Consider the following 24,267-nt stretch of genomic DNA (forward strand, 5'->3'; position numbering starts at 1 on the left):
TCCTTTCACTTATATACCTAAAAAAAGTTTTCCCCCCTTCACCCACTGACTGGGCCATTTTCTCTTCAGCCTGTGCCTTTGCACATCTGATTACCTTCTTAGCCTCCTTCTGTCTAACAAGATACACCTCTTTGTCCTCATTCTTCTGCGTCTGCTTAAATTTCTTAAAGGCCAACTTTTTTGCTTTCACAATACTTGCTACTTCTTTTGCAAACCACAATGGCTTTCTTTTTCTTGTGTTTTTCCTAACTCTTTTGACACAAAGTTCTGTTGCTTTTAGAATTGCACTTTTTAATTTTTCCCACTTATCCTGCACTCCTTCCAAGTTCTTCCACTCTGCCAAAGAATCCCTTACAGAGTTTCCCATCTCTACAAAATCAGCCTTCCTAAAATCTAACACCTTTGTTTTTGTGTGCGATGAGTCAGTCTCTGTCTTTATTTTGAACCATACTTACTGCTTGATGGTCACTGGATCCCAGATTTTCGCCCACATTTATGTCAGAAATTCTGTCACCATTTGTAAGTATTAAGTCTAATATTGCGTCCTTACGAGTGGGCTCCCTCACCAATTGCTGGAGGGATACTCCTTGCAAGGAGTTCAGCATGTCCCTACTTCTGGTGGAACTTGCAACAGGCAGCTCCCAGTTTACATCAGGTAGATTAAAGTCTCCCATGATTATCACCTCTCCTTTTAATGCCATTTTATTGATATCCTGCAATAGGCTCTTGTCTAGTTCCTCTTCCTGACCTGGTGGTCTGTAGATCACCCCTATACGAAGAATCGCCTTCTCCCCTGTTTCTATGGTCACCCAAAGGGCCTCCGTTTTTTCTTCAATACTTTGTATTAAGGTAGTCTTTATATATTTTTTCACATATATTGCAACCCCTCCTCCAATTTTTCCCATTCTGTCCTTCCTAAATAAAATATATCCTGGTATAGCTATGTCCCAGTCATGATTTTCATTGCACCATGTCTGTGTAATAGCCACAATATCCAGTTCATCCCTTGTCATTATTGCAATTAGTTCTGGGATTTTATTTCCTAAGCTCCTAGCATTTGCACACATAGCTCTTAAAGTTGTGTTTGTGCTTCTCCTGCTGCTAGCTATGTTCATCTTTCTGCCTATATCTATTCGGTTTTGATCGGCACTATCTTCTGTTGCAGTGGATAGGCTTTCTGTTCCATTTGCCTGCAGAGACAATACCTCTAGGTTGGGGGAGCAGATTTCTTCATTCTTATTTGGTTCACTGCCCCCCTCTGCTAGTTTAAATAGTTGCTTATGAAGCTTCCAAACTTCTCACTTAATATTCTCGTTCCCCTTGAAGATGGGTGCAGGCCATCACTTTTATATAAGGCTCTGTCTTGCCAGGTAGCTTGACTTTGACCTAAATACCCAAATCTCTCCTCGTTGCACCAATTCCTTAGCCAAACATTGAAGTTTCTAATTCTCAGAGTTCTATCTTCCCCTTGGTGTACTGGCAATACTTCTGAAAAAGTTACAGTGGTTGCCACCTGTTTTAGAGCAGTTCCTAACTTTCTAAATTCATCTTTTACGGCCATGACTTCAGCATTAACCAGGTCATTTGTGCCAAGGTGGACAATGACATCCACCTCCCCATCTTTTCTTGCTGCCTTTACAATTCTTAGCATGCGTTCTTTATCTCTTGGAGCTGTGGCTCCAGGTAAGCACCTTATTTGTTTCTCTACTTTAGTATCATTTCCCAGATTAACTCCTCTAATTATGGAATCTACCAAAAGAAGTGCAGTCCTTTTTGGAGGTGAAATTTTCCTGGTCCTACAGTTAGAAGAGTTAGAAGTCCTCATATCTTCCTGTTCTTTATTGCCTATGTTGGTCATACATTCCAACCCTGCAAGAGCAGCATATGAGTTTTGCAGTGTGACCACTTGGGGAATGTGTCTGATGCCCTCTGTCAGTCTTTGCCTTTCAGAGCCCACAGCAGTCCAGGCAGAATGTCTTCTGGGGGCTCTCTGAGGCAGTGGTGGTTGCAAGGACACAGACATCCTACGTAGCTCAGCATGCAGTTTAGCTATCTCCTCCTGCAGCAAAGAAAATTGTTTGCAGATTGGACAGCAGCCGAGTCTCCAGAATGTCTCCCTCAAAACAAATGCATTACATCCACTGCACTGCACCAGGCCAAACATTGTATCAGATGTATGGTAATAACAATAATAATATGTTTTGGCTTTTGTGTTCAAACTCACCTTTTTCTGTTTATCTGTCTCATTAAAAATCTGTTTACTCTTGTTTACTCCTTATTGTACAGTACAACATGCTGAGGCTCCCCCGCAAGGATTCCCTTCCTTGTCCTTCCCCCTCATGCCCCCTACTTCTTCATCTTCTGTTTCTAATCCCCACCCTTCTTATGTTAAATATAAGCCTTGCTTACTCTGTTGAGATATAGCTGATTTTATTACAGACTGTGTGTTGATTTAAAATATTATGCTTTCTTATTGTTCATTGAGTTTCATTGTGATACGGTTTACCATCTGTATTTTTTATTTCTGCAAGACTTCAAATCTATTTTGGAAAAAACAACAACCATGGACTGTTAGGATGCCTTGAAGAATGAGTTTGAAAAAAGAAAAGGGCATTAGTTTCCAACCTCATCAACTATGTTATTATTATATTGAATGGGGTAAAAGTTGGGGAATCGTAATGAAGAAGGATTTGCTAATTCACAGTTGACTTGTCAACAGTGCTTAATGGCAAGTAGCAATAGTATTAGCATGCATAAAAAGGGTCATAGATGCAAGTGAAGACTAAGTAATTTTGCCACCATATAATAGTCATGGGCAAGACTATTCATTGGAAAGAGTTGAGCCGCACGGCTCAGCTCAGTGAAGTGTGTTGAGACAGTGACTCGGCTTTTGAGTCACTGCTCATGTGTAATTGCTGTGTGCCGGCAGACAGGAAGTTAGTCAGTGGCTGGGCTCATGAGTAGTGTGGAGACACTACAGGGAGACAGTGCACGGCTCCCAGCATAGACTTAACTTGGACTTAGCTGTTACTGCACTCTCCTTTCTCCTGCAGAGCCTGACTATTCAGAGAGGAGGGGCGGAGGCTGCTAGTGCTATGCTGCTGCTGCTGTCTCGGCTCTTGCCACAGTGACTAACTAAATCATGTATTCAGCTTAATGGTTTGAGTCACTGAGTCGAGGCAGCGATTCACTAGCCATCTCTACTATATAAATCGTTGGTACAGCCTCATCTAGAATACAGTGCACAGTTCTGGGCACCACTCCATAAAAAAAGACATCTTAGAGCTACTGCAGAAAGAGTTCAAAGAAAAGCAACAAAATTGATAAAGCGCATGGAGTTATTGAGTTGAGGAAAGGCTAGCCAGTTTAGGCATGTTTACTATAGAAAAGAGGAATCTAAGAGGAGATATGATTACTATATAGCAATACATTAAGGGTCAATACAGAGAACTATCAGGTAAACGGTTCACGCTGAGTTCTGTACACAGAACATGTGGTAACCTCCTAAAGTTAGAGAATAGGCAGTTTTACAGCCAGTAAATGTAGGTTTTTTTTTACAGTAAGGGCAGTTAAGATATTAATATTGAATACTCTGCCAGAAAGGTTTGTGATGACAGACTCAACTGATATGTTTAAGAAAGGGTTAGACAAATTGTAAGTGGAAAAGTGCATAAAGGGTTATAACTATTAATAATATATAGTAGTGGACCCAGAGAGAATAATCTGGCATCTGGTTGGAAACAGATTGGTAGTTACTTCATCTGGGCCATTTATGAATATAAAGCTGTGCACTGCAGGGGATCCAATATAGTGTAGGTTGAACTTTATGGATGATGTCTTGTTCAACCTCATCAAATATGTTACTTTGTAGTGTGTGTGTGAGTGAGAGCACATGTGCTGGAGAATACAGATTGTAAAATGCACTGGGTTAGAAACTGAATGGCTAACTAAGCAGGGTTCTGGGATAATGGGTCAACAATGTCTAGATCGACAGTCACTAGGTCGACACCTAAGAATGATCAACACACCATAGGTGGACAGTGACAGAAGGTCGACATGAACATGGTCGACGCTCAAAAAGGAAATCATTGTTATATAAATTAATAATGTAGTTTTCAAAATGCAGGACAAAGTATAAGCGAAATTAAAATCTGCAAATATTGATCATGATCTATAACCTCTATAAAGTATGTATACATGCATTCTTCACTTGAAATAACCGTGCCTATAGACTAGATCAGTGGTCGAAGTGGGGCGGTATACGGGGGTATGCCATACCGCCACTTTAATCTGAAGATAAAAAAAAAACTTTTTTTTCCCCCTCAGGATGCTCTCTGATCACTCAGCAGCACATATTGTGCTTTTGTAATACCCCTGTACAACGGGGCAGTCTGGCAGGGGACGTTGATGGACGGGGGGTGTCCGAAGGTGCGCACTATATTCACTCTTTACTTTTCCATACCCCCACTTCAAAATTTCCACTTCGACCACTGCTCTAGATAAATGCTGACATTTAAACTTTACACCACTGGGAATAAGACAAGGCTGCGAAGAACACGAGCATTTTGGATAAGGGATAAGATTTCCCCCCAACATCCACGGTGTCTCCTAGCGGCCTTCAGGATCCTGCTCAGGATCTCTGGTCCCAGGGGTGCATTGTGCGAGTGCATGGGCAAGCCGGTGGCATCACCAACGCACCCATGCACCCCTGGGACCGGAGATGCAGCTGAAGAGGATCGTGGAGGCTGCCCCCCCCGTGCATAATAATGAGCCGCTAATTACATATGCGCATATGTAATGAGCGGCTCTTTATTATGCACGTGCAGTCATTACACATGCACAAAGTGAGAACTACTAGGTCTCATCAGGCACAGGGACTGCCTGGAGGCTAAATAACGTTTAAGAGGCATTCCCACTGCCTCTTAAACGTTATTTTAACGTGTAGGACTCTGCTTTAAAAACGGGTTGAAATACCATTTAGCTTTAAACGGTATTTCAACTCTGGCACTTCCCACTGCAGCCTTAAAACGGTAAATTGCGCTGAAAATCGTCAATTTACCGTTTTTTAGCTGCAGTGGGAAAGGGGCATGATAAGGGAGCCCAGACCTGTAATGTATAAATACAAATTTTTGCTTTGTTTACAACCCATGTGTATACATACCCCTACAATTATGACAGAAGCCTAAAAATTGTATACATACCAATTAATGGTACAATTCCTGCAGAAATAATGCATGGTATGCACAGTGACAGCAGAAGAACAGAGATGACTGGAGCAGCCAGTTTCTGGATTATAAAATGTAGATCAATATTGCGTATTCCATTTGCATAAACCTATTTAAAAAAAAAAAAGGAAATGGCGAAGATTGACAAAAGCAACCAAACAAAAAACTATATATAATGAATTATGTTGCAATATACAGTACAGTATGTCAAATATGAAGTTTTGTTGCTGCTTTTCTAATTATGGTAATTAAGTATGAATTGTAAAACTTAAATATAATTCTTAAGCCGCCCATCATGCACATCACATCGCACAGCACAAGGTATGAGCGGCACTGATTGCATCGTATCTAATACAAAAAGCACACTGCTGTAGCACATAGCGTGCTTTTTGTACTAGATGCAATGCGATTAAGTACAAAATGTATGGAGCTCATCATTACGTTTATGAGCACCTTTAGCAAACACTTTGGACAAGTTTTTTGTAGCCAATCCAACCCCAAATACAGCAAACAATGGGAATTGTAGAGCCCGGTCTCTGGAGCACTGACAACCAATTTCACTTCAACAGAGTGCCTTTATTACAGTAGGGATAGCACGCATATTTATCAAACTAATTGATTTTTAAAAAAATGTTTATTGAAATATTAAACATAATATATAAGGTGTACATATATTAACAGTCATATCAACATCTTTTTGTTGAAATGTCAAAAAGAACAATATGTTTCAACATAATTAAACAAAAAACAAAAAAGACGCCATACATATACTGTTACATTGTCTATGTATTAATTTTATGACAAAAATAAAAGGTTTTTACTTTCCATTTTAAAGTAAGGGGGGGGCATTTGCGAGGGTTTCTGTGTTATACCAAGTAGTCAGTCTAACCCAGTGGTAGCCAACCCTAGCCTACGAGAGCTACCAACAGTTCACATTTTCCAGACAACCTAGCTGCACTCTTAAAATGTGTCAGTGATTAATAAGATACACAGATGGAGCTAATTAGCTCACTTGTGATTCTGTGAGGAGACCTGCAAAACATGCACTGTTGGTAGCTCTCGAGGACTAGGGTTGGCTACCCCAGGTCTAACCACTTTGCAGATATATTCTTTGGTGATAGAGGATAGAGTGATCATATAAGGTAACCAGATAGAGAAAAACCTTGATGATTTGGATTCTGAGTCCAATGAGCATTCCACCCATTTCATTTGCTATAGGTAAAACAAGCGAGATAACATCAGAGATAATGATATCGGATCTTTTTGAATCCACTGGGACAAAATTGTCAAACTAATTGATTTTGACAGGTACCTTCCACCCTATTTGACAGGCTTCGATATAAAATTCATAGCATTTTATATCGTAGGTCTATCAAAAAAGATAATTGATTTGAATAAAATGTCCTGCAATGCTGTGCATCAAAACAGTCGGATGAAAGAAGCATACTATACCATATTAAAACTGGGTATTTAAAAAGGAATATGATTTGTGTATTGGGTATAAATCAACAGTGGCAATGTAATTTGGAAGTGCTCATACTGTAGATCTGGCAAAGTACAATGACAGTATTAAATATAAGCATCATCGATATATTCAGTAAGAGGGCCTGGTCTGAAAGTCTGACAGCGAAGAATGCTACAACAGTCACTAATGCTTTTGAAATAATATTCCAGCAGGAGGACGAGCCGTAGAAGCTACAAACTGATGATGGTAAAGAGTTTCTAAACAAAGTCCTAAAAAAGTTGTTAGAAACATATGGTATACAACATTTCACGACCAATAATGATGTGCTGTGTACTTTAAAAAACAAACAAACACATTAGTCCATACAAAATTGACTTCTACTTAAGTTGAGGTCCTTCCAATAGCTTGTCCCAATAAGATGTTATACGGATCTCCAATACTCAAATTTGACCGGATTCTGTTGGGATCTCTCCCGCAGATATTTAACTTACAAGTAAGAAGATATTTACTCTCAGTGTCCAGTAAGGAAGGTCATACAAGCAGATTATCTATTATGCCAAGACACTTATGAATGTTCAAAAATGTTCTATGATCCAACACTCTTTCCTATTAATCTATTATCAATAGTTTTCCACCGATATATAGTCTACTAGTTGTCTGTAGCACTCTCTTAGCTTCTATAAAGGCCACCAAATCTATATTGACTTTAACTGTCTCAGCAGCCTCCAAAAAAAGAAAGAGTCAGAGAAAAACCTCACCAATTCTCCGGGCGCCAATGGCAGGAGCACAGGCGGTAGAGTGGCTGTTGTGATCAGTCTCCAATAGCAGTTATTCTACTGGTGTCCCGTGCTCCTGGATCCCTTCAGCAGGGCATCAAACACCAGCGTCTCTTTGTCCTATCGGAATCTTCTCTCTCTGCCATTCAATAGGGCCGGGCTGGGCAATTTCGGCCCTCCAGATGTTGAGGAACTATACATCCCAGGATGCTTTACATTAGTTTTGCTATGTGGCCATGCTGAAACTGATGCAAGGCATGCTGGGATGTGTAGTTCCTCAACATCTGGAGGGACGCAATTGCCCAGCCCTGCAATAGGGTATGGAAGCTATTGTGGGGAGAGCTAAAGCCAAAAGCTCCAATCCCCCTTATCCATGACTATATACCATCTGGTGATAGCAGAGATCGTCCGTATCGTGGTAGGGCTGGAGGGGTGTGCAGCACCCTGCCACCCGACAGGAGCTTCTCTTATGTTCCAGTGCCAAACACACAAATGATCACTGGTCTAAAACTTCACTTGTCTCTCTGCTCTGCTCCCGGTCTGAAGGCGGGGGGGCCCCTTACATCATGGCCGCTTCTCTCTCCACCGTAAGCAGCCAGCTGTGACAATTTCAGGAGTGCCGAGCTTGTTTGTATATATACCCCGCAGCTCTAATTACTCCAGTCTCATTAGGAGTCGGCACCCCCTTTCAGCTCAAGCCGGCTCCCCTTCCCCCGCAGCCAACGCTGTATCTTACATGCAGTATTCCCCTAATACACCATTAGCAATTGTCGGGGTGTTTAAACCTGGCGGGGGGGGAGGGAGAATGCCGAAGCTCCAGCCGCCTTAGTCTCCTGCGTTGAGCCACTGCTGATAGCCTGGGACGCTTGACTTCCTGTCCAGTAGCGCACGCAGGGGGGGTTTCTGAGTACCCAGAACCCCCCCAGGAGTCTAAGGGTCCCCTCTTTCCATGGGTACAAGAATTTTAAAAATCGGCCCATGGGAACCGGAGATATCTGACTTCAAAGCAGTGGTCCCCATCCAAGCCTGTTAATTGCTCTTCTTAGTGAGATATTTCAGGTTCTGTCTGACTTAGAGTTTTTCTGAGGGAATATTCCAAAAGCTGGGACTCTCCCCCTTTGATGGACACTAGCAGCTTGTCTCTACTCTTCCCATCACTAGAGATATCAGCCTTCCAGCAGCTGGTTACTACTCCAGCTCCACACACCTGATATGTAGTTTAATATTCTCATTGGCAGATTGCTCTGCCTCCTGAACTCTGATCCCCTAGTCCCCAATACCATTTGGTAGGTGGAATCCTCTAGTTTTTAATTCTATTAAATGCTAAGAATTATATTTCCGGGAATTGGAGATATCTGCAGTCAAGCAAGCTGTCCTCCCACCAGAAAATTATGAATAGTAAGCCCACTCCAATATACACCCCTCCTCTGCATATTAAACATCCTCTACCACCCTGGAAGTTTTGTATCAGGGCCCCTTCATTCAGCCCAATGCCCCCTTCTTCCACCATCTGTGCAGTAAAGGGGTAATTAGTGGAAATTACTGGTCCAGGCCCTACATGCTGAGCGGTTGATACAATACCCCCTACCACCCGCGGGACATCAAAGCTTCCCCCACCCCTACCGCTGGAGGATCGGTAGGGGCCCCAATACATTGCTATGCCCAGGGGTCTACACTGCTGTTGACACTCCTGTATGTATATATACACGTTTGTATATGTATGTGTGTATATATATATATATATATATATATATATATATAATATGTGTGTGTGTGTGTGTGTGTGTGTGTGTATATATATATATATATATATATATATTTTTTTTTTTTTAAATTTGGTCTATCTATAATACTTTAACTGACCCGGCATATACTGGGTCACCTAAGTGTCCATCTCCGTTGCTTTGCTCCGCCCCTTTGGAAACCCCCTTTTGAAAATCCTGCGGTCTCCCCGCAGACACTCTCCATGCTGAGTGTGGCACGTCACGTGCAAACACCGGCACCCGCTGTCCAACTCTTCCTCCGCCTGTCCGGGGATATATTATGGCTCCACGCTGTTCCACTCGACTCCCCACCGTGGGGCTAGGTAGTAGTGCTCGATGTCCTTCAAAAAAATGGGCCACCCATAGCAGCCAGACTCCGGGGATAAGAAAAATATTCTCCGTCTAGAGATTCCTCAGATGGAGCGATGGTAAGATGCAGCCATCTCGGATGCCCCGCCCACCGGAAGTCGGTAATATATATTTAATACCGTCACTGTACTTTGTAATAGTCTTTTCTCGTTGGCTTGTGCAATGTGTATGCATCTTGCTCTTGTAACCATTTTCTTATGTTGGTCTTTTAAATGTATTTTTAACAGATTCATTATATTTATCAATAAAGCAAAAACTACCCGGTTTTAATACGGTATAAGATGCTTCTTTCATCCGACTGTTTTGAAGGAGCAGCAATGCGGGACATTCTATTCAAATCAATCATTTTGATTGACTTTCGATATAAAACTCTGAATTTTATATCGAAGCCTATCAAATAGGGTATAAAAGGTCATGGAAAGGGTGTGTGGTACCTATCAAAATCAATTAGTTTGACAAAGAGGTGTCCTACCCCTACTTAAATCTAATATTTGGAAGATAAATTTGTGTTTCAGAAAAGGGTAAGTAGGACCTTTTTTTCTCCCCACTTAATTTCTGATTAATTCATCAATCCAACTACAGCAATAGAAGCTGCTCACCTTTAGGCTGATTAATCTAAAACGACAACTTATTTTCTAACAGTATAATTAGTTCAGTATATTAAATTACCAGCGACATGATTTAGTCAGCCATGGCTAAAAGTTTGAGAAGAGAATGACACAAGTATTGTTTTTTTCACAAAGGTTGTTGCTTTTTAGACATTACTATGGCATTGGTTCTCATGTTTTTTTTATTTGAATTAAAGCACCCTAGAGAATAAGAATTGTTTTCATGCCACCCCTAGGCCTTAAGGTTCTTATTGAGGAATTTAGAAACAAATATGGAAGTAAATTGTGATTATACTTTATGTCATCCTTATGTACAATGATGTGATGAGGGATAAGATACTTCTGATTTCCCACATATTTTGTTATTGGCAGCCACCAGCACAAAAACCATAAATAATTTGAATCGGTCACAGACCACCAATCCAAGGACAATCTATGGCATATTGGGACAAAAGTGTTCCAATGTGCCATGGCACACAGTTTGCCACTTCATTTATACTGCAGTATGACATTCATCAGAATGAACTTAGGTCTACAGTCATTAGGTCGACCCCACTAGGTCGACTGGCAGGAAGGTCGACCTGACTTAAGGTCGACATGGGTCAAGGTCGACATGACTTAAGGTCGAATTTGCATAAAGGTCGACATGAGGAAGGTCGACTGGTCATAAGGTCGACATGGGTTTTTCACTGTTTTTTGATCCGAATGTCGACAGTCGACATGGACACAGTTGGCAATGAGAATCGGACCCTCGCATCGCTCGCGATGCTTCGGGCACGGTGCCTCGCTGCGCTCGGCACACTATTTTATTCTCCCACCACGCCCTAGTGGATGGTAGGGCATGAAATACCGCCTGTCGGCACATGTCGGCTCAAAAAACAGTGAAAAACCCATGTCCTTATGACCAGTCGACCTTCCTCATGTCGACCTTTATGCAAATTCGACCTTAAGTCATGTCGACCTTGGCCCATGTCGACCTTAAGTCAGGTCGACCTTCCTGCCAGTCGACCTAGTGGGGTCGACCTAATGACTGTAGACCTAAGTTCATTCTAATAGATGACCGCATACCAAATGACATTAAGTTTATACAGCGTCAATATTTAAAAAGTTGACCCTTCTTTTTCAAGTAAATCAACTTTTGGCCCAAATACTGACTGATGGCCAACCATTCTTGCCTAAACAATGCTTGGAGTTTGTCAGAATTTGTGGGTTTTTGTTCGTTCATCCACCTCGTTAAGGTCTGGGGAGTTTCCAGGTCCTGGAACCAAAAATTTAATGTTTTGGGATCATTCCTAATTCATGGCTGTGTTCTTAGGCAAAACTGTGAGTGACCCCACTCTCTTGGCTGGGAAGCAATCCCACATATGAATGGTCTCAGGATGCTTTTCTGTTGGCAGGACTGATGGTAGCACTCACATTTCCTTCTCCAGACAAACATTTTTTCAGATGCACCAAACAATCAGTTTTCTCATCTGAGCGGCTTTAAGCATGAAAACCACCCAGTGTGTACATGGCAGTGGTGAGCTCTGCTGGGCGCTCCCGCATCATCATTGCCGGCCGCTGCTCATCAGCTCGTAGTTCCAGCAGATGAGCAGATTTGTGGCCAGCTTTCCATAGCCATCCACGCACCCCCCACCCCCCCCGTTGACAGCGCCGGACAGGGGGAAAGCCGCTCAGTGTGTATGCACTGAGCGGCTTTCCCCCAGCCATGACAGTGGTCATCATCGTCCATACACACTAGGCAAAATTGCCCAGTGTGTATGGACCTTTAGTTCTTGGCAGTCCAATCCCTGTATCTTTTGCAAAATATAAGTCTGTCCCTGATGTTTTCCAAAGAGAAGTGGCTTCTTTGCTGCCCTTAATACCAGGCCATCTTCCAGGCCATCTCACACCTGGCTACTGACATTCCTGAGTGAGCTCTGTACTGGTGGTGCCCAGATCCTGCAGCTGGCACTTGCTGGACATTCTTGAATGCCCTAAATAGTTATTCACAACTATTGTACTACTCTCCTTAAAGTTCTTGATGATCCAAAAAATGGTTGATTGCGGTGCAATCTTACTAGCAGCAATATCATTGCCTGTGAAGCCCTTTTTGTGCAAATTAATGATAATTGCAATGTTTCCTTGCAGGTAAAAATGGATTACAAAGGAATGGCTATATGTTATAGTATCATAGGGTGCGAGAATCAGAAAGTGAGAGATTTTGGGAGAGTTTTCCCATTTTTTAAAGCAGCAATCATTTACACTGGAAAAAAACCCATATAATTGATTGCCGCTTTAAAAAAATAGGAAAACTCCCAATATCTCTCACTTTCTGATTCTCACACCATATTACATTTGGCCCATAAAAATACAGAATTTGACGGCAGATAAGAACCACTTGGCCCATCTAGTCTGCCACCTTTTTTATTATCTACATAAGTATAATTGAATGTTTGTGTGTGTAGTAGTAGTTCGTTTACTTATAAGGCGCCACAAAGTGTCCACAGCGGGGGAGAAAGGCTGTGCTGCTGTGGCATGCTCTACTCTCATTGCCCGATCTCTGCAGCTGGGGAGAGGGCGGGACCCAGGCGACTCCAACAGACCCGGGTCCAGATAAAAATTACCCTGCCCCCCTCTCGATGGCCCTGAATCCATTAAGTGGACACTTAACCCCTTGAGAGGTGGGTTTTCCTGGGTGGGGGAGGGGAGCACGCAGTGGGTACTTTCTACATTGACAGGCTGCCGACGCAGCATAGCCTCGCTCCCCAGCTCAGCACAGTGCTCAGTGCTAAGCTGGGGAGAGATACAGCTGCAGCAAAAGCCTGTTATTTATCTCCCTCTCATTATTTATTAACACGGAGGTGTGGCCACACCTGCTCCTGGAGGCCTTACCACACCCGGTGGCCATGCCCCCTCTATTTTACCAGGGTAGGAGATGGTAAAATTTCCTACATAGAGTGCAGTTCATTTACTGCAAATGTCTTTTTCCTATCCTACAACCAGGTTTTTATACATTTAACTGTTTTACAATACAATCTAACATAAATGAGTTCATTTAGTAGTCTGCGATGTGGGACACTGTCAAATGCCTTAACAAAGTCACAGTATCCGGCACTCTAAGTAAAGATCAGCTTAGATCAAGTGCTCAGGTGCCTTCATTGAACCAGTGTCCATGTAGTAGAAGAAGAATATGCAGCACTCAGGAGTCTTTTGTAATTAGGAAGAATTTTATTCCAACATGTTTCGGGAGCATATACTCCCGTCGTCAGGGATAAAACACTGGTACAAACACACATAGCTTTATTCACCACAGTCAGTACCTGCACCAATCAGCAGCGTTCCTAATCAGTCTGAGCACCTGCCCTCACCTGTGGATCTAGACTTACATCCAGCCCACCAGGGAGAACAAGGCCCAGGCTGATCAGGTTAACTGGTTTAACCCACGATATCCCGTGAAATAATAAAAAATACATACAAAAATACATAACAACATATAAAAAAGATTCTGCAATACAGAGGAATACCTGCAGCATAGTACAATTAGCATAGGGCAATTTATAAAGATAAAGCATTACGTTATATCAGACAAATCGATATTACATACAGACCTATCGGCAGATAATTGAAAAAACTAAACCATAAATGGCCAGAGAGGTTTGTCAAGATAAACCTAACATTAAGCAGAGGACTTATAAGAAACAATGCATACCAAGTTTTTCATTCAGGCCACGAGGGCCAAGGTGTCTAGTTTCATTATCCTATCACGGAGGTGTGGCTACACCTGCTCCTGGAGGCCTCACCACACCCGGTGGCCATGCCCCCTCTATTTTACCAGGGTAGGAGATGGTAAAATTTCCTACATAGAGTGCAGTTCATTTACTGCAAATGTCTTTTTCCTATCCTACAACCAGGTTTTTATACATTTAACTGTTTTACAATACAATCTAACATAAATGAGTTAATTTAGTAGTCTGCGATGTGGGACACTGTCAAATGCCTTACCAAAGTCTAGATATACTATATTATTATTATTAGTTAAAAAAGTCAATAAGATTTGCTTGGCATGCTCTCCTTGGAATTCCATAACATTTCTTGGTAGATACATACATATATATATATATATATATATATATATATATATACACACATATACATATATATATATATATATACACAGGTTGAGTATCCCGTATCCGAGTATTCGTTATCCGAATTATTCCGAAAACCATACATTCCAGAAAGTGAAAAAAAAAAAAAATTTTGCCTAAAAACTCACTAAGGACATTTGTAACAGCACTACTGGTGACATGATATGTAACTGGCACTATATATGTGCAAGAAAATGATTGCTTGGCATTCAAATTCAATATCTGAGATAGTACACAAATTTGTTTCATGTTTTGAAACCTTGTTTTTTGAACAAATAAAATATATTTGTGTGTATTTTATGTGGTAATAAAATATATTTGTGTGTATTTTATGTGTTTATACAGCATACATGCAAGATACTTCAAAATATATAATTGAAATATTAAAATATTCCGAAATACGGAATAATCCGTTATCCAAAATTCTCCTGGTCCCGAGCATTTTGGATACGGGATACTCAACCTGTACATATATATATATATATATATATATATATATATATATATATATATACATACATACACACACTGCTCAAAAAAATAAAGGGAACACTAACATACAGTAACACATCCTAGATCTGAATGAATAAAATATTCTTATTAAATACTTTGTTCTTTACATAGTTGACTGTGCTGACAACAAAATCACACAAAAATGATTAATGGAAATCAAATTTATTAACCCATGGAGGTCTGGACTTGGAGTCACACTCAAAATTAAAGTGGAAAAACACACTACATGCTGATCCAACTTTGATGTAATGTCCTTAAAAAAAGTCAAAATGAGGCTCAGTAGTGTGTGTGGCCTCCACATGCCTGTATGACCTCCCTACAATGCCAGGGCATGCTCCCTGGCAGATGGTCTCCTTAGGTATCTCCTCCCAGACATAGACTAAAGCATCCGCCAACTCCTGAACAGTCTGTGGTACAACATGGTGTTGGTGGTATGAGCGAGACATGATGTCCCAGATGTGCTCAATTGGATTCAGGTCTGGGGAATGGGCGGGCCAGTCCATAGCATCAATGCCTTCGTCTTGCAGGAAATGCTGACACACTCCAGCCACATGAGGTCTAGAATTGTCTTGCATTAGGAGGAACCCAGGGCTAACCACACCAGCATATGGTCTCACAAGGGGTCTGAGGGTCTCATCTCGGTACATAATGGCAGTCAGGCTACCTCTGGCGAGCACATGGAGGGCTGTGCGGTCCCCAAAGAAATGCCACCACACACCATTACTGACCCACTGCCAAACTGGTCATGCTGGAAGATGTTGCAGGAAGCAGAATGTTCTCCTTGGTGTCTCCAGACTCTGTCACGTGCTCAGTGTGAACCTGCTTTCATCTGTGAAAAGCACAGGGCGCCAGTGGCGAATTTGCCAATCTTGGTGTTCTCTGGCAAATGCCATACGTCCTGCACGGTGTTGGGCTGTAAGCTAAACCCCCACCTGTGGACGTCAGGCCCTCATACCACCCTCATGGAGTTTCTGACCGTTTGAGTATACACATGCACATTTGTGGCCTGCTGGAGGTCATTTTGCAGGACTCTGGCAGTGCTCCTCCTGTTCCTTCTTGCACAAAGGCGGAAGTAGCAGTCCTGCTGCTGGGTTGTTGCCCTCCTACGGCCTCCTCCATGTCTCCTGATGTACTGGCCTGTCTCCTGGTAGTGCCTCTATGCTCTGGACACTACGCTGACAGACACAGCAAACCTTCTTGCCACAGTTCGCATTGATGTGCTATCCTGGATGAGCTGCACTACCTGAGCCACTTCTGTGGGGTGTAGACCATGCTACCACTAGAGTGAAAGCACAGCCAGCTTTCAAAAGTGACGAAAACATCAGCCAGAAGGCATAGGAGCTGAGAAGTGGTATGTGGTCACAACTACAGAACAACTCCTTTATTGGGGTTGTCTTGCTAATTGCCTATAATTTCCACCTGTTGTCTATTCCATTTGCACCATTTGCACAACGGCATGCAAATTTGATTGTCAATCAGTGCTGCTTCCTAAGTGGAGAGTGTGTTAACTTGGAGTTACATTGTGTAAGTGTTCCCTTTATTTTTTTGAGCAGCTCAGCACAACCTCCTTCAATATAAATCAGCTGGGTGCCCGCATCAAAGTTTGCATATATATACCCGGCGTCTGTGCGGCACTCAAAAGGTACTGCTCTCAGGCTGGTAAGACCATGTTTATTATAGCAAAGCAACATTTCAAAGCCTCAATGGCTTTGTCATTAGGCTGTAAACAAGTAAAGACATAACAACATACCTTATGAAGACAACCAGTGAACTGCACGCTGGCCGGGGGGCCAGACCGGCAGCGCAATTGGATGACGTCAGCGGCTCCCGGCACGCTGCACGTCACATGTGCAACTATCACCATGGAAACACATACACAACCCTAGTCGCAAGAGGAAACCTAGGGAATACATGGCAATACATCAGAAGAAAGCATCATATAGGCAAAGAGAACGTGTGGACGGCAAGGCATTAAATATAGAATGATCGACCATGTGCCTTCTTCTATCCCTGTTGGTGATTGCAGTACTGCCCTGTTACGCTGCGAAACACGATGGATTGCCCTATTGGGCACACTTACACCATATGGTCTAAATCAGGCATGTCCAACGTTGGCCCTCCAGATGTTTTGAAACTACACATCCCAGCATGCTTTGCAATAGTTTTAGCATTCTCTATTAGCAAAACGGTGGCAAAGCATGCTGGGATGTGTAGTTTCACAACATCTGGAGGGCCAACGTTGGACATGCCTGGTCTAAATGAACAATCTGGACTTTCAGCCCTACTGTAACTGTATTTGTTATTTATCTGTATGCCATGCGGTCCACAACATCTCTTTGCCTATATGATGCTTTCTTCTGATGTATTGCCATTTATTCCCTAGGTTTCCTCTTGCGACTAGGGTTGTGTATATGTTTCTATGGTGATGGTTGCACATGTGATGTGCAGCATGCCGGGAGCCGCTGACGTCATCCAATTGCGCTGCCAGCCCTGGCCAGCGTGCAGTTCACCGGGTGTCTTCATAAGGTATGTTGTTTTGCCTTTACTTGTTTACAGCCTGATGACAAAGCCGTTGATGCTTTGAAATGTTGCTATGCTATAATAAACGTGGTCTTACCAGCCTAAGAGCAGTATCTTTGGAGTGCCGCACAGACGCCGGGTATTTATAAAATATTATATATATATATATATATATATATATATATATATATAGATAGATATATATAGAAGCTTGCTCAGCCCGTCACTCCTGCAATTCTCTCCATATATATGGAGCAAAAGAAAGGATGGCACTACAGGGTCTTGAATAAAGGAGCGCTCCATAGTGCAATACGTATTGTAATTTTATTCACATACAAAACTTTTAAGAACACATAAAAGCAATGGGTAACGTACCCTTACTGACGGTTATCACAACCGCAGTGTTTAGCAGCATGGATCTGGTCGACGCTAGGCCATTTCCAACGCGTTTCGTCATCAACGGACTTCGTCAGAGGGCTCTGATGAAGAAACGTGTTGGACCGTGGCCTAGCGTCGACCTGCTGTGTAAGCTGTGTGAGTGTAACCTCTCCGCCACCCTGTGAGATTCACAGATCCACGCTGCTAAACACTGCGTCAGTAAGGGTACGTTACCCATTGCTTTTATGTGTTCTTAAAAGTTTTGTATGTGAATAAAATTACAATATGTATTGCACTATGGAGCGCTCCTTTGCTTGTTTTTAAAGATAGATTATATATATATACATATATATTAAAAAAAAATATATATATATATATATATAATATAATGTATGTAACAAATCAAGGCGAACAGGGGCGCTCCATAGTGCATAAAATACATTTTCATTCAATAAAAGCACACAGCAGAAAATACAAGCCAAGGGTTTGTTCGTACCAAGAAATACATTGGCAGTGGGCTGGATACCACAAGGTTTTATATATGTTACCAGGCTGAGACAGCTTCACACCAGTGCGGGGCACCGTCGGGATCACACAGCCCACTCTGTTTTCCCCAAAGGGTACACAGCGCGCCGGTCCCTTCCGGGAACAGACGGAGGAGAGATAGCCTGGATGAAGGACAGCAAGCCTAATGCGTTTTGTGAGAACACTTCATCAGAAGGTGTGGTCCGGACATGCTTGCTGACACACTAAAGATGCTGGAGACATCCAATAAGTTGTTTCCTATATGTGATGGACGGAAGCTCCGTCCAACCAGAGATGTCGCTCACAGATTGCAGACATGCCAGAGTCCATCTGTGTAACATGTATATGAGTAGAGTTTGGACAAAGGAACCATCCATCAAAGATAATTGTGATGTGACTGGTTAGTTACCCGATGTAAGTCAGGGTATGTGAGTGAGATCTCTGTTTGGACGGATGACAATAACTGTCATGTCAAAGAGTTCTTATAAAGCTACCCCAATTCTTAGTAAATGGACTTCAAGTGACCCCTGCTGGGCAAAAAAGGGTACTCCTATTAAATGGAAAAAAAGATATCAAAATTACAAAGCTAGCATGTTACAATGTTGCCATTACATTCATAAAAAAGCATTTAACCCCAAGCTCTCATTTAACTCAATTGGTGATAACGTCTCCAGGGAGTCAGTGGCCCCAACGGGGGGGGGGGGTTCTGAGTACCCAGAACCACCCCCCCCCCCCCCCAGGAGTCTAAGGGCGCTACACTGAAAGCTGAGGGTCCCTTCTCTCCATGGGTACAAGAATTTTAAAAACCGGCCCTTGGGAACCGGAGATATTGTGGTCCCCATCCAAGCCTGTTTGCTCTTCCCAGTCAGATATTTCAGGTTCTGCCTGCTGTAGAGTTTTTCTGAGGATATATTCCAAAAGCTGGGACTCTCCCCCTTTGATGGACACTAGAACCTTGTCTCTACTATTCCCAGAACAAGAGATATTAGGCTTCCAGCAGCTGGTTACTGCTCCAGCTCCACACACCTGGTATGTAGTTTTATATTCTCATTGGCAGATTGCTCTGCCTCCTGAACTCTGATTCCCTAGTCCCCAGTACCATTTGGTAGGTGGGATTCTCTAGTTTTTAATTCCATTAACATCTAAGGAATCTATTTGGGGGAACTGGAGATATCTGCAGTCAAGCAAGCTGTCCTGAATCGGTGCCCTCTGTGCTGAGCTGCTGGTGAAGCAGGCAGGAATGTAGATGGACGTGGGGGCAGCGGCACTCGATAGAAAGACACAGCGGGCACAGTTTACCAATGTTTCGGAACCAAGTGGCCCCTTTATCAAGGTGCTTTTGAGGAACAAAGGTGCTTGTTCCTCAGAAGCACCTTGATAAAGGGACCACGGTCCCGAAACGTCGGTAAACTGTGCCTGCTGTGTCTTTCTTTCGAGTACCGCCGCCCCCACGTCCATCTACATTCCTGCCTGCTTCACCAGCAGCTCAGCACAGAGGGCACCGATTCAGGACAGCTTGGGAAGAACAAAGGCGGCACTTGCAGGCTTGTAGTGAAAAACAACGTGTCTTCCTGCACCTTGAAAACGGGGCTATGCCCCGAAACGTCGGACACGGTTTGCACCATTTTATTTGATGTGATATAAATTGAGTTTTTTACTACAAGCCTGCAAGTGCCGCCTTTGTTCTTCCCTAACTCCCAATTGTATAGGAAGGCACTGCAGCACGCAAACCTGAGGGACAGAGTGCCGGTCCGCCCCACCAAGATATATATATATATATATATTTTTTTTTTTATTATTATTATTATTATTATTATTTATATACTTTTGGTCTATCTATAATACTTTAACTGACCCGGCATATACTGGGTCACCTAATTGTCCATCTCCGTGCTTTGCTCCGCCCCTCTGGAAACCCTCTTCTGAAAATCCTGCGTTTGCCCCTGGGAGTGTATCCATTTGGACTCCAACTGAAGGAGTTTTCTCACTTGATCACCCCCCCTAATATTGGGGGGTACATGATCGATAATTCGATACCTAAGAGAACTTAAGGAGTGCCGGGCCACCGGCTGTTCACTGTGGCCCTTTTCGATCGCCATCTTAATCGCACTGCGATGTGCAGCCATGCGCTCCTTAAAACTTCTCTCAGTTTTTCCCACGTAATATTTACTGCAGGGCCGGTAATTAGATACACTATAAAGGAACGGATTTACCTGACCTTGGGTGCTTGAAAGAACTACCATTTATCATAAAGCTACACGTCACACAGTTGGGGCACTTGAAGCATCCCATTTTACGTGGGGCTATAACCCCTCTCTTTATTGATTTATAAGTGACATCAGCCCTGACTAATACTGTATATCCCTGAGATTCCGACCCTGAGAGAAACTTTGCTTGACCATAGTGTTTTACAGGGAGTCTAATTCTGGGTAATCTCTCACCATGGGCCAGTTTTTATTCAGTGATTTAGGTATGATGTCACTCTTAGGGTTAAAGTGGTTTACCCAAGGGATATAATTGGAATGCTCTTTCTTTTTATGGGACAATAACAGTTTTTCTTTAGGTACCCTCAGGGCTTTCTCTGGTTGTCGGATAATATCTTCTAATGGACACTCCCTGTCTAAAAAAAAAAATTGTTAGTGCTGCAAACTGTCTAGTTAATTCCTCTTCTACACTGAGAGTACGGTAGACCAGCCTTCATCCTGGGTGGATGGTGACTTTGGTGGTGAAGAATATTATTGCGATCGGTCTCTTCAATAAACAAATTAGTGGTGAGTACTCCTGCCTGTAGATGAATTTTTACATCCAAGAAATTAATCTCCTCAGAGCTGATCACATACGTAAACTTAATAGGATGGGACTTGGCATTATGTTGGTTAAAGATGTCAATCAATTCACTTTCTGTTCCTGACCAAATAATGATCAAATCATCTATATATCTATAATATAGCTGTATTTTGTTCACAATGTCAGCATCTGAGAAAAATATCTGTTTCTCGACATGAAACATATACCCATTAGCGAACGAGGGTGCCACGGAAGAACCCATGGCACACCCCGTTCGCTGTAGGTAAAAGTGCCCATCAAAGTAAAAATAGTTACACTGTAAAATGAGACGCAACAGTTGTACCATGGGTTATACTCAATCAGCTGTTGCACCACCAGCTACCCCTCCTCCTGGGTGATGCTGGTGTACAAACTCTTTACATCAGCTGTACACAAAATACAGTTGTTCGGTAGCCCTGTAAGATCCCGTAAAGCTTTCAATAAAGTGGTAGTGTCATTTAAGAAGGTAACCTCATGTTGCACCACTGATTGCAAAAAGCTATCTAAATAGATGGCTATAGTAGTAGTAGTAGTAGTACGTTTATTTATAAGGCGCCACAAAGTGTCCGCAGCGCCGTACATAGCAAACAAAAAAAAAAATAAAAAATTACAAGGTAACGTACAGGGTGTGTAGAAAGATACAGTATAAATAGGGGTATAGCTGGTAGAACTAAAATCAGCATCAGTTCAGAAGTAGGTGTCAAAATAGTCAAGGAGACCGAAGATGAAGTAGAGGAAGGGAAGAACAGGACAGGAGCACAGGTGAGGTAATGAGGTAGGGTGAGTACGTGAGGAAGGAGGGCCCTGCTCATAAGAGTTAACATACTAAAAATAGGTGGGTGGACGAACGAAATACAATAGGATAAGTAGGAACGGAGGGGAACGGAGGCAGGATAAGAGGATCAAAAGAGGTTAGGAGGAGGGATAGGCTAGTCGAAAAAAGTGGGTTTTGAGGGAGCGCTTGAAGGAGGTAAGGGAATCAGATAGCCTGATGGGTGGCGGGAGGTTGTTCCAGTGCAGGGGGGCAGCGCGAGAGAAATCTTGGACACGGGAGTGGGAGGAGGTGATTAGGTGAGAGGTCAGTCGGCGGTCAGCGATGGAGCGAAGAGGACGGGAGGGAGTGTGGATAGAGATCAGTGAAGAGAGGTAGGGAGCTGTGGAGGAGGAGAGAGCCTTGTAGGTGGTGGTGAGGAGTTTAAAGAGAACTCGGAAAGGAATGGGGAGCCAGTGAAGAGATAAACAGAGGGGGGAGGCGGAGGTAGAGCGGCGGGAGAGGAAGATGAGCCTAGCAGCAGCGTTAAGAATGGATTGGAGAGGTGCGAGGCGGGTGAGAGGTAGCCCAGAGAGAAGGATGTTGCAGTAGTCAAGGCGGGAGATGACAAGAGAGTGAATGAGAATTTTGGTCGCGTCAGTGGAGAGGAATGGTCTGATGCGTGAGATGTTGCGTAGGTGAAAGCGGCAAGACTGTGAGAGAGCACGAATGTGGGGGGTGAAAGAGAGGGAGGAGTCAATGATGACACCGAGGCAGCGCGTTTGGTCGGTGGACGTGATCTCGGTTTCACCAATGCTGATGGAGATAGTGGGAGAAGAGGGGATGTTCGGGGGATGGAAGATTAGAAGTTCAGTTTTAGCCATGTTTAGTTTCAGGAAGCGTTGGGTCATCCAGGCTGAGATGGCCGTGAGGCATTCGGAGACCTTGGACAGAAGTGATGGGGATAAGTCGGGGGAGGAGAGATAGATTAGGGTATCATCAGCATAAAGGTGGTAATGAAAACCATAGGAGCTGATGAGGGTGCCCAGAGAGGTGGTGTAGAGGGAGAAGAGGAGAGGGCCAAGGACTGACCCTTGGGGAACACCGACTGGCTGGGGGGTAGTAGGAGAGGAGGAGCTCGGAGTGGAGACGGAGAAGGAGCGATCGGAGAGGTATGAGGTGAACCAGGAGAAGACCGTGCCAGTGATGCCAAAGGAGCGGAGGGTGTTGAGCAGGAGAGGGTGGTCAACAGTGTCAAAGGCAGCCGACAGATCAAGCTGGATGAGGATAGAGAAGAGGCCTTTGGATTTAGCCGATAGTAGATCGTTAGTGACTTTGGTCAGGGCAGTTTCAGTGGAATGTAAAGGGCGGAACCCGGATTGGAGGGGGTCTAGAATGGAGTTAGCAGTAAGGTGGCTTAGGAGACGATTATAGGTCAGACGTTCTAGGAGTTTGGAGGCAAAAGGGAGGAGGGAGATGGGCCTGTAGTTGGATGGAGAGTTGGGGTCCAGATTTGTTTTTTTGAGAATTGGGGAGACAAGAGCGTGTTTGAAGGAGGAAGGGAAGATCCCAGAGGATAGGGAAAGATTAAAGAGGTGAGCCAGGTGAGAGCAGACTGATGGACTGAGACGACGGATAATATTGGAGGGGATAGGATCAAGCGGGCAGGTGGAGGGAGAAGCGGATTGAAGGATAGAGTGGACTTCAGCAGCAGTGGTGGGGTAAAATGAGGACAGGGGTTGGAAGGAGGGGAGTGGAGATGTAGGAGGGGAGGAGGGAGAGGGTGAGGTCATGGCAGCAGTGATGGCAGTCCTGAGAGAGGAGATTTTGGTTGAAAAGTAGGTAGCAAAATCAGCGGCTACGATGGAGGACGGAAGAGCTGGAGGAGGGGGGGAGAGCAAGGAGTTGAAGGTGGTGAAGAGCCTGCGGGGATTGGATGATTGGGAAAGGATGAGGGACTTAAAGTAGGATTCCTTGGCCAGAGCAAGGGCGGAGCTGAAGGAGGAAAGAATGAATTTGAAATGGAGATAATCCGCAAGGGAGCGTGATTTCTTCCAGAAGCGCTCAGCAGTGCAGCAGAGAGCACTATAGGCTGGTAGAGAGAACCCGGGCAGATATGATGGGTCTGCCCGGGGGTTTCTCCAGGGGAATATTTATTTTCTGCAAAGTGTACAGTAGAGGAGCCACTGGACACTGTACCATCAGCGCATTTTAATTCCGGTTGTAATCCCATTGGTAACAGCCTCAGCTAGAATCATGTCCAGCTCTAATTTAAACTTCAAAGTAGGGTTGGCAGGCAGAACTGAGTGGGTGTTTAAATCGGAAAGCTGTTCATATATCTCAGACTTATAATTAGTCTTATCTAGGATAACAATTGATCCTCCTTTATCCAAAGGACGGATAACTATATCCTCACAC

At 43.4% G+C, this 24,267-nt stretch overlaps 1 protein-coding gene across 3 annotated transcripts in view; it reads right to left on the reverse strand.

Annotated features, from left to right (window-relative positions):
- MARCHF6 (membrane associated ring-CH-type finger 6) overlaps positions 1-24,267 on the reverse strand; it is a 492,210-nt gene that overhangs the window by 9,410 nt on the left and 458,533 nt on the right. For all 3 annotated transcript variants that reach the window (XM_083188363.1, XM_083188362.1, XM_083188364.1), the window contains exon 24: positions 5,202-5,334. In XM_083188363.1, the coding sequence (XP_083044489.1) occupies positions 5,202-5,334 (133 nt within the window). The remainder of the gene's footprint in view (positions 1-5,201; positions 5,335-24,267) is intronic.

The sequence above is a fragment of the Crinia signifera genome, chromosome 5, assembly GCF_055691185.1.
Source record: "Crinia signifera chromosome 5, ASM5569118v1, whole genome shotgun sequence".
In the NCBI taxonomy this organism is placed as follows: domain Eukaryota; kingdom Metazoa; phylum Chordata; class Amphibia; order Anura; family Myobatrachidae; genus Crinia; species Crinia signifera.